The sequence below is a fragment of the Schistocerca americana genome, chromosome 8, assembly GCF_021461395.2.
Source record: "Schistocerca americana isolate TAMUIC-IGC-003095 chromosome 8, iqSchAmer2.1, whole genome shotgun sequence".
In the NCBI taxonomy this organism is placed as follows: Eukaryota; Metazoa; Arthropoda; class Insecta; order Orthoptera; family Acrididae; genus Schistocerca; species Schistocerca americana.
In genome coordinates, this window is record NC_060126.1 from 104,442,481 (window position 1) to 104,454,816 (window position 12,336).

A 12,336-nucleotide genomic window follows, 5' to 3' on the forward strand; every position below is an offset into this window, starting at 1 on the left:
CATCTGAGATGCATAATTATCTAATAACTGCCACAATGTACAGAAGATTACCATTTATAATCCACAGTTTATGCCGCAGCACCTATGTACACTATGTTGACTACAAGATGAAGAGATGATTGTACCAGGAAGGGACAATCCAAAATAAGACTGATGTGCCAATGAAATTCAATGTATTCAAATAACTGTATATCTGTGAAGGTATACATAATTGCTCCAAGTCAATTTGCCGGCTAGTGTTATTGACTAACCAAAGTAAAATTGGAGAGGCAAATAAGAAGAGAATTTATATTTCTTTTGAAACTTATGCTGTCATACTGTGAAAACCACCAAATGAATTGACAAAACAATCATATCTATTACGTTTGGTAATAAATTTAATTAGTATTTTGGGTATCTTGTAAATCTTGGCAGCACAAACACTATATGCATTGCCAATGCTGTAACAAGATATACTAATTACAAAGACTCTGTGTATACAGATAAGTTGTATTATGTGAAACACAAATGATTTAGTCATATACTTTTACTCTTTAATACTACTATTACCTGAGAGAGTGAACTTTTCACTGTGTGATATTAGAAACTGTAAAGTCTAGTCATGCATTTCAATAGTTTAATATTATTTATGTTTTTCTGCGACTGTGGTTTGTCTGAATGGAGACTAAATAATTTTTCAGAGAAATACATAAGAGCTGAGTACAACTGAGGAGAAGTGGCATACTGAATGGTGATGGTTCATACACGAATCCTGGACTGGCTTGCAAGTTCATGGATAGAAAGAAGGTGCTTTATGCAAAAAATATAAGTTAATAATTTATGTAAAGAAAAAGTAATTATTATATATAGATTGTGTGGGATTAAAATTTGAGAATAAACTGAAAAAATACTAATATTTCACGTAAAGTTTTATGTAATGTGAACAATAGATTTGTTGAAACTTTATATCACAAATGCACACAGACACTACAATTACTTTATACGACAAACTTTCTATGCTGGTGCATGAATGCCATGATAAAGCCTTGCCCATAATAATTCCAATGTGTTGTCTATATCATTTAAAAATCAGTCTTTAATAACAATAAATTTAATAATGAGTCTTTCCCAAAATCTACCCCTTTTCTTAGACCTCTCCAGTCCTTTTCCTTCACCCTCCATCCTCCCCCTTCAACACCTCTGCCTGAAGGAGGAGCCACTGGCTTTGAAAGCTTGCCAATCACAACAGTCTTTTATGTGGGCATTCTGCCGCCGCTTGGTGAGTAGGTTTTTGATCTATCCAGTTAAATAATTTTATCAATAATTGATTGTTTCCATAGCTATATTTAATAATTAGTGTACCACAAAAATTGTCTTGTTATGCTGTATGTGGATACTGGCAAGCATCATAAAGGAAGTATTATTTATTTTCTGGAGAGTTACACTGCCATTTCGGCGGAAAGCAGAGGCAAAAGTTAAGTGTTCAAGTTTATTTGCAGAAGCATAGAAACATTATAATGGGATCATCGAGATACGACCCCAGATGAATAGAAGTATGTCATCTGGGTGGATGAATCACATTTATTGACAGTTTGATGGTGTGTCACTTAGGTGAACAGCTGCTTAAAACACGTACCATGCCACAGAAAGAGGCCGGTGGGTGCGTTAGTACACTACGGGGAGCATTCACCTGGGCTTCTGTGAGACCTGTGGCAGTAATCCAAGGTACTTGACAGCTGTGAACTACGAGAACATTATTGCAGACCATCAGCATCCATTCATACTTGATTGTCTCTCTGGAACAATGGCACTTGCAGTGGAATATCTCTCTATGTCATAGGCCAGAATCGATTTGAGGAGGATGATAATGAGTTGATGTTGTTGATATCTTGGCCACCAAATTTGGCTGATCCCAATCTGATGGAACACATTTAGGAGATTATTGGGTGCCAGCTATGCGCTGACAAACCATTGGTTCATAATTTACAGGAACTGTGTGAAATGAGCAAAGACATCTGGTGCCACATGTCTCCGGAAGCCTACGAAGAACTTGTCAAATTCATTTCACATAGAAGCACTGCTGCGCTGAATTCCAAAGGTGGACCAACATACTATTGCACAGGTCATCATATTTTGGCTCGTAAGCGCAAAACTGATTATTTGACACATTATGAGCATTTGTCAGTACCTTGTGTGCAGCCCGATAATGACTTGTAGAATGTTCCATCACTTGTAAGACAAAGGTGTTACCTACAATTAAAATTCATGTCTTGCATTATGAAAGAGCAGTTATCGTTCGTTTACAAACCTGACAGCCAAATATGCCTGCACACAAAGTTCCATAAACCACCGGAATGGTGCAGCTTCCATTTTGCCTCCCATGACCATCACCATTTCATCTGTCAGCTTGATATCTGGTTCAAAGCCTAGATTTCCACCAGGTGAGCTCTCAAACATGAAGCCAAAATCTGTGTGTGCAATAAAGGAGTTAATAACAATACAACCAAACATCACTTGCAAAATTTTGTAAAGTGTAGGTGAAGAAATACGCACAAAATAGAATCAGTATAATGCTCACCGATGTGGATTATATGGCCTTCGGTGTCCAACATGATATTCCCATTGTGTCTGTCTTTTATTTGCAGCAAGTAGCCTATAACGCTGTAGGCAGCCATTGACTTGATGAAGTTACGCCTTGCTTTCTACACAAAAAAATTAATAAATATTTAAATATTTCTTATTTTAAAAGAAAATAAAAACAATGCAAGACAATAGTGTGTACTTTAATGTAGGTAGTAGCAATTTTACTTTTGTTTCCGTATCACAAAAACCATTTAAAATGTCAAACACTGCTTATTTATTATAAGTTCTTACAGACTTTATTTTTCAATGAAAGGAACAACTAGAAACTTCTATACAGAAATGTTCAATAGAAAGTTTTAGAGGAGAAATTTAAAACAGAAGATTCAAAGGGCGTGCCACCAAGCCACTGACTTCAAATACATCCAGAACTGTTGACGATACTAGCAAATGTCCTGTCATCCAATGTTGACATGGAACTGCAGGTTAAATTGCACCTTGTTTGGCAGTGAGACCTTCAAATTTAAGAAATCTGTATCCTTTTCACAAAAAATATCACAGTAAGCTACAACAAACATCAAAACCAGTACAAGTCTCCTTCAAGGACTCGTAAATTGCGTTTAAAAAGTACATAGTTTCATTCTTTACTTAACACAGTTGCATCAGTATTGTACAAAAGTTATGAGTATTGGCAATACAGCAAAACATCCTTCATCCCATTACCAAGCATTGTTTTAAATTCTTCAACATTTCTGACAATATTTGAGATTAACAGCTTAACTGTGTAGCTACACTTAAACATCAGTAATAGATTTTTCCTGTTTTGCTTTTTGAAGGAGGCTAGAGTGCTGTAAATGCTATGTGAATCATAAGTATGGAAATTAAAAATCATTTGAAAGTTAATTGCAGTTTTACAAATTACAATGACTCTATGCTAAATGACAATCAATTTCATGAATGTACCAATGGGAGTCAGTACAAGATAGGTACACCTTAGTAACAGCCTTACTATTAAATTCTGAGAGCTCACATTTTGATATGAATCCAGAGACTACCACATCCTACAAAATATGTCTCACATAATGACTAGGAGAGAAAATTACACAAATAAATTTGGTCATGTTAACAGAATCTTCCGGTGGTTCTTGGTAGAACAATAATTATATTATCAATAAATATAATAATAATAATACTAAATCTGGTCTTGCTAATCTGTGAAGCAAAAAAGAAGGGTTTGGGAGGGAGGGAAGGGGGGAGGAAAGATTATGGTACACTATGTACCATTGGACATTTTGTGACGTGCAGATGTAAATGTATAAATTCCTTTGGTATTTTATCACCACAATTTTTAATGAAAAGGGGAAGACAGAAAATTACCTGAAATTCCTTTGTTTTCTCATCACCATAGGTCTTAATGAAATATTCATACATTCCAAAATCAGTCTGTCGCCCAAGCTGATCTCTTGATTTGGCGTTGGGCACACACTCAATAACACCACACTGAAAAAAAAAAAGAAGCTCAAATATCAAGAACCAAGCTAATCTTGTTCTCCATAACCATGACAAGACACACACAAAAGATGTCTAAATTGTATCATAAGCTTATGCTACGTAGATTAGAAAAAAAATGGATGGAGCAGATAATTCTGAGTATAAAGGCTGAGGCTGCCTGTCTAGTTAGGAGGGGGAAGGAAAAGTAGTTGTGATAGTACTCAAATGTGCAGCTTCTATAAAAATATTTTCAATTGAAAAGGGGGAAAAAGAAAGATATTTGAAAGTGGCTTGCCCATTTTACAGAAAAGGGGTTCTGTTTCAGTTACTTGGTTCATATCCCAGCTCTCAAATTATTTCTTCATTATCTCCATGTTTACAATGGGAATCACTAAGTCACAAGAAATTACAAATATACAGGGTGATAATAATTAAACTTCCAAACCACTGTAGAAATAACACCACTGGTCATAATGACATCAAATTGCAACAGAATATTATCCCAATCTATAAGAACGGTGAGAAAAATAATGTAGAAAATTACACAACATTATCACTGTTCTCTGTGTTTCATAAACTTCTGCAAACATTAATTTATCAAAGATTAATTAATTTTCTGGAAAGGGATCAAATCCTCTCTGATGCTCAGCATGGCTCATGGAAGAATAAAAAATGACTGCTACATGTACAATTACATACACTCCACCTTAGATGCTCTAGATAAAAAACAAAAAGCAGTTGGGATCTTCCTATATTTTCAAAGGCATTTTATGTCACAGACCACAAAATTATACTATACAAACTGCAGTCCTATGACATCAGAGGCACCCTTCTGAACTGGTTCAACTCATATTTATAAACAGGAAACAGAAAGTAGCAATAACAAAAAATGATCAAGGGCATGTGGGAACTTACTGCTATGATTATAAAGATATTGCACAAGGTGTCAGGATTCAATTCTTGGACCAATTCTGTTCCTTTATAATAAGTAATTTATCCCTGAACACCAATGCCAATACCAGTCCTTAGCAGTAGAAATGCTCATGAGTTCCAAGGGGTCACAACTGAAGGTACAGGTGAGTCAGGGAAGATGACTGTTTTGATAGAAATAACCTGATACTCACCACAAAGAAAACCACCTTCCTGAAGTTTCATCTGATAATCAAGAAATGTATGCCCAATATGAAAATACATGGCTCTGTAATATCACCTGCAGCAGACAAGATTTTTAGGCCTGTGTATCCAGATCAACTTAAAATGGCTAACATACACCGGCAAAACTAACAGTAAGCTGAATAAAGTGTGCTGTCTTGCACATCCTTGCATACCACACAAGACTACTATATTCTGGGCAGGCTCTACACACAGCTTCAGCATTCTTCACACTCAGAAGATGACTATGAATGTAATTAACAGCACAAAGCCAAATGACAGCTGCAAACCTCTCTTCCAAAAATCACTGTTGGCAGTATCTACATATTATAAACATTTACATATTATAAATATGTCAGTTTGTAAAAATGTGAATAATCATAATCATGGTATACGAAAGAAAATGAAACTTCATTTTCAGGGAATGTGTATCTCTGGCTTTAAAATTTCACCATTTAACGAAGGCATTCAACTTGCCAACAGCCTGCCATCAGAAACAAATCTGGAAACTTTTTTGCTTTATCATAGCTTTTACACTGTATCTGAATTTTTGGGTCATATATATGTGAAAAAAAAGCATGAAATCAATTGCAGGAATTATTTCTGTAAAATAAATAAATGCTAATGTAAAATAACACCATATGCAACTGCACCAACTGTGTGCTATACTTTAAGTAAGTAAGTGTGTGTGTGTGTGTGTGTGTGTGTGTGTGTGTGTGTGTGTGTGTGTGTGTGTGTGTGTGCATGGGGGTGGGAGGGGAGGGGAGGGGAGGGGAGGGGGGAGGGGAGGGAGGGAGGGAGGAGGAAATGTGAAATTTTAATATCTTCGTAATAAGTTGTAATATGTGACTATGGCAACCAGGCATTTGTTTTGTATATGCGTGAGCTGGCTGCGAAACTAAAACTACATTGTAATATATAATACTTATGTAAAATCATGTTATGTAAATTACAATCACATCATACTATGACTTGTTCGGTATCATATCTACACCTACATTTACATATACACTTTGCAAACAACTGTGAGGTACATGGCAGATGGTTGTACCAGTTATTAGGGCTTTTCCCTATTCCATTCCCAAATGGAACATGGAAACATTGGATGCTGAAATTCCTCTGTGCATGTTGTAATTAAACTAATATTGACCTCACTGTCCTTGTAGGAGAGATGCATAGGGGACTGCAGTAAATTTCTAAAGCAATCAGTGAAGACCATTTCTTGAAACTTTGTGAGTAGGCTTTCTTAGGGTAGTGTATGTCTACCTACAAGTGTGTGCCAGTTCAGTTTCTTCACTTACCCATAGGCCAGACATACATGTGACCATTTGTAATGCCCTTTTCTGTATATATTCAATATCCTATATTAGTCCTACTTTGTACATGACCCAAACACACTTGGGCAACGTTCTAGGATGGGTTGCACGAGTGATTTTTAGCTATGTCTTTGTACACAAATTGTGTTTCCCTAGTATTCTACCAATGAACTGAAGTCTGCCATCTGCTTTACCTATAACGAGCCTATGTGATGGTTCCATTTCGTATATGTATAAAATGTTAAACCAAAGTATTTGTGTGAGTGACCAATTCCAACTGTGACTCACTGAGACTATAGTGGTAGCATACAACATTTTTCATTTTGTGAAGTGCATCATTTTATATTTTTCATCATTTCAAGCAAGTTGCTAATCTTTGTATCACTTTGAGATATACTGCATGTTTTATGCATCATCATGTGTATGTCTTGTCCCAGAATGATTTTGAGGACAAATACCATAAAATAGAGTGAATAGGGGCATGACAGTGACTGTGGACAAAAGTTGGGACAAAGTAATTAAATGAAACAAATCATTTGTGTATTGTCTAAGGTGTTGTGAATAGTGAAGTAATGATGGACAATCTGTTGTCTACAAGATTTTTTGCCACCAAAATTGTGTCTTTATATTTGTCATGTTGGCAGACATTATACTGAGCTGATAATCTGCACAGAATTTTATTACCTCTTAAAACCGTATGGGTTTCCGAGATTGGCCTGTTATTGAATTAATATTCTCAGTCCAGTGTATTTGCACATAACAAACATATAGTTAGCTTCATTCTGAAAGCAATGATTTAATTTGTTTTTTTAAGTAATGTTGTGTAGTTACATCGGCGTGATAGACAGGACAAAAAATACCACAAGTACCTACTGGTAGCACATTTTTCTTAAAAATATCTATTTTTAACAATTTTGTTTACTCATTTGTTAACCTAACCTCAATGTTAACCTCTCTCCAGGTGATTCATGATGCCTAGGACATACAAAAAGAAACCCTCGCTCAAGTGTACATTGTACTGTCGATGAGATGATGGTAATGCAGGTTGTTCAAACAGTTGCATATGGAATGTTCAAAAGGAAATCAGGAAAAAAACTGAAATATCTAAGTGAGCCCCACACTGTTACATGTGGCAATCAAAAGATATTCCTAGTGGGAATACTGAGTTCAAGAATAAAGGTAGTGAAACTTGGCTTTCTAAAAATCTTGAAGTAAACCTTGTTGAATGCCTTATAATTTAAGGCTATCGTTGGCGTGCCTTTCACTTCCATTGATTCATAAAATGTCACTTGGTCAGAGAGAGCATGTATTTAATTAAATTTAAAGACAACATGCCCAGATATGAGTGGGCACTTGGCTTCCTGACTAGATACAAAGCTAAACTCTCTAAACGCTTGTGTCAAAAGGAGCCAAGCAAAAGTGTCCCCATCAATTATCAATACTTTCTTTGATGAGCTGACAGCATCAGTGGAAGGTAATGGAGCGAGTGTTACTCTAGTGGACTTTGTAGTTTTTGACATTGTGTGGCACCATGTAATACTCCTGAATTTAACAAATATTTTGTGTAACTCTGTATCATTTACTTTGTATCACTGTGAAGTCAGTGTCATTTATATAAAGAAAATATCTATTTTAGAATAAGTTGGTTCACAATAATCTGTCACACTGTAACAACTGTACACTAGTTGTTGCGCCCTGGTGCTAATATACATTTTGTAATGTCACCTGGCAGCAAAAATGTTTTCTTGTTCTGTGCTCTGCAGAGTTATGTCAGTAATCCATGAATTTCTGTTTCATGTACAACTGGAAATATATATCCACGTGCGGCAATAGCTCCTGGGTACATGTAGCATAGTTTGTGCCAGGTGTTTTTCAATCAAAGTGGAATGCTATAGCCAAGTATTACTATGTAATAAAACACTTTTTTATCTGATTTTTTGTAGATCTCTGATGATGGATAAATTCCAAAATGCATGATATGAGCAATAAAGTCATTCTTTGCCTGATGTTTGACTTTGACCTAGTGACCTAGTCAGCCTGAATGCACAACTACTGATTATTATAATAGTGGTTGCCTGCCTTCTGCATGAGTTTGCATCACATTTATATCAAAATAAATACCAGTTCCATATCACCCCAACCATGAGGGGAGTATTGATACAAACAGAACATATATACAGGGTGTTTCAAAATGAATATACAGATTATAAATAACACATCAAATGAAAGAGCAACTCAAACAGATTTGTTTGTATACTTATGCGCAAAGGGAAGAGTATGGAACGACCAAGAATGAACGAAAAACATCTTGAACAAGTGAGAGTCTATCACGCATAGTCCCAAGAAATCAGTTTGGCCTTGTTGTTCACAGTTATTATAAGCTCTAAAGCCTACATACTATGGTTTACATGCCACCTTGGCAAATGAAATTTTGCTGCATGAGATGAACATTTTCTGGATTGTGTTGTCTTCAGTGGTGAATCGACATTTCACCTAAATGGAAATGTGAAGACACACAATGTGTGTATCTGGGGGTAAGCAAATCCTCACGAGATGGTACAGTTGCAATGAGACTCCTCTCGGCTTTTTCGGTGAAGCAACTGTAATTGGTGTTTATCAGCAGCAAAATGGTGTGCCATCTCACCGGCATAACTCAGCACGTGACTGGCTAAACTGTGTCGTACTCGACCAGTGGTTTGACCGCAAGGTACTGGATGACAGAGCTAGTTTTATATGATCTCCATGGTCACACACGATCTGACCCATTGCTATTTTTGCCTTTGGGGGTTCATAAAGGATGATGTGTATGTCTCCACTACCAGGTGATCTATCTGACTTCAGAAACAGCACTGTTGCAACAATTACTATAGACATAGTGACCAAGGTTATGGAAAAACTTGCCTATCGACTCGATGTGTGATGATGGTGCTCACATTGAACACTTTTAAAGAAAACTGTTATAGTTGCACTTTCATTTGATGTATTATTTGTAATTGTAAGTTAAATGTAATAAATGCTACAAAGATATAAAACCTGTATATTCATTTTGAAGCACCTGTATATTCAAAAAAGGAAAAAGGAGAGCAGATTTTCATTATAGGTATGGACAACCTGAGCAGTGTTACACAATATAACAATTTATTGCTAAGGAATACCAAAGTTGTCCCTATTCACCCCAAAGTATGGTATGTACTCATAAATCACTGGCATGCAGCATGTCGCATTGGAGATCTCCCCCTGCTTTCCTTTTATCACAATTGACTGCTAGTCATTATACAAGTCCTTTTTCAAACACTTAGACAATATGGAGCATTATCTGCACAGAATATATGTCAAAGCATCTCTGTTTGCCCTCAGTCCTTAATGAAAAATTGAACACTAAAGATCTGTTTCTCACTTTAATCTGTTACAGTTATTCTAATTTCTCTTTGTTAGAAAGCATAGTCTTTTCAACTATTTATAACTATATTATATATTTCAAATAACGACACTATTACAAAAAGGATAGTTGTTATTTAACATGTAGTGGAGATGCTGCACCATAGGTAGACACAACAAAAAGACTGTCATACAAGCAAGCTTTTACACACACACACACACACACACACACACACACACACACACACACAAAAACACACACACGAGTAAGGCCTTGGCAAACAGAGAATGTGTGTGTGTGTGTGTGTGTGCGTGTGTGTGTGCGTGTGACACAGCACTCCGCGATGTGGTGAATAGCAACTATCCGTTTCATAATATTGTCATCATCCTATCCTGGAATTTCCATTGTTTGATTTTATATACTTCAAAGGTATTTTGGAAAGAACAATAAAATGAAGTTATCAGTCTGTTAAGTGTTCAGTATTGTTCAGTAAATTCATCCTTTACGGTTATCACAGTGGATTAAAGGGCTCTATCAGGATGAGGAAGGAAATAGTTATAAGTAATTTTTTCACTACTCAAAAAAACCTTCACACAAAGACAAGGAAGAAGAGAGTACAGAAAGTTGTAAAAAATAATGAAGAAGCCATCTGTCTTTTGAGGATCTTCATTCTAGAAGGAAAGTGATGTATAAAGTGGACCATAAGTTGGTCAATAGAATATGAGGAGTAAGACCTAGTTGCTTTAGTTCTACACGATAACCTAATAAAAAACAGAAATGTTGTCAATGTTTAGCATCATCATAAAAATTTATGTATTACTATTATCAAGAAGAAAATGCTAAAAATATATACGAGATTTTTCTCTGTTGCTTGTCCATGTTTCTGCATTTTTTTGAAACTTAGGATGTATAATAAAGTCTACAAAATGATTTACATGGGTCACCAACACTTACTCCAGGTGCTGTGGCAACAACTCGATATGGAAAGAGGTACAGATCCAGTCCAACCTGCTGGAAAATATTTTTGAATATTCCAATAACCTGCAGGGCTAGCATGTCCTGACGTACATCATCTCCAACCTGAAAATAAAAATGTTGTATTGGTACATTTTTTTATGATGTGACACTGTTTTTAAGCTAAAACTTTACACTAGTTTCCTTTTTCAATTAAAGTCTTCAACCCCAGGCCCAATGGACACTGTAGGAATATAAATTTTAACATAAACATGCTATATCACTTTTGCTGCATTTATACTCCCCCTAAGTGGAAGAAAATGACTACACCAACTTAGAAAGGAAAAAGTGAAACAACTCACTCTCAAATTCTTAGAACTGAATAAGCAATCCATTCACAAGAATTTGAAAGAGCATAGTAAATAAAAAATGTAACAGTCACTCACGTACTCCCTGTCTGTGATAACGTTGAGCATACATGTCCCTTCGGTTATCCTATAACAGACTGTAACTAAATGTAAGCACTATGCCTTATTATGTAGTTTAGTTTTTGGGCACCATGCGTATTTCCTAAGAGCATGTACCATGAAGGAAAGCAATGTTAAACAGTTTAACATCTCATCGATACTGGGGTTATTGAAAACAAGTTGATATTTGCAGGGAAAGGAGCCTGCCATGGCCTTCTGAAAGTAACTATAGCTGCAGAGAAATTGAAGTAAGGAAATTTTAATCCCACTTTTCTCAAACATGAGCCCGTAGCATTGATGACTATGCTACCTCACATGGAACAAATACTAAAATTGTGTTTAACCATTTTGCTGCTGTGAACGCGTATGCATATCCTGCTACACTGCTCCCCAGATGCTACAGACCCATATATGCACCACACTTGGGTTTTCCTATAGTGCTACCGACATCTGTACGTGTCCTGAGCTGCTGACCTCTCACTGCTGCAGATGAGTTACTTCCGTATCTCAGTAAATCTCAGTAAATAAAAAAGTTTCATATATTTAGCATACAACATGCAATGCCTCATTGCATGCTACCATTTGTAAAAAAAAAAAAGTTTCAATATTGTGTCATTTACGAGATACGATTGTTGTCACCACATGATTTGCAATATGAAAGGATGTGAATGGGCATATTGCGCGTGACAATCTGTTGGATATAAAACCCAATAACAAAAGGAGATATTGTTCTGTTCTCAATTTTAAATAAAATTAAGATATCTTATCACTGTCACGTATGACCCAAAATCAACCATTCACAAAGTTTATGCAATGTGTTTTTATCTCTGTGAACTCTTTAATTTCACACAGTGTTTAACTTAATTTGACACAGTGCAGGAAGTATGACTAATAACAAAAAGAAATTCAGTTCTTTAATGAGTGACAATATCAGTCTGTAAGATGTGCAAAAATCAAATTTGTTCACCTAATAACTTTTGAAAAATTGGGTGATAAGTATTCCATGTCAACCAGAATG

At 35.9% G+C, this 12,336-nt stretch overlaps 1 protein-coding gene across 2 annotated transcripts in view; it reads right to left on the minus strand.

Annotated features, from left to right (window-relative positions):
- Positions 1-12,336, minus strand: part of LOC124544611 (phosphatidylinositol 4-kinase alpha) — a 203,249-nt gene that overhangs the window by 10,228 nt on the left and 180,685 nt on the right. For both annotated transcript variants that reach the window (XM_047123207.1, XM_047123208.1), the window contains 4 exons: positions 10,852-10,977; positions 3,937-4,059; positions 2,558-2,681; positions 2,288-2,447 (listed from right to left, as the gene is read on the minus strand). In XM_047123207.1, coding sequence (XP_046979163.1) covers positions 2,288-2,447; positions 2,558-2,681; positions 3,937-4,059; positions 10,852-10,977 — 533 coding nt within the window. The remainder of the gene's footprint in view (positions 1-2,287; positions 2,448-2,557; positions 2,682-3,936; positions 4,060-10,851; positions 10,978-12,336) is intronic.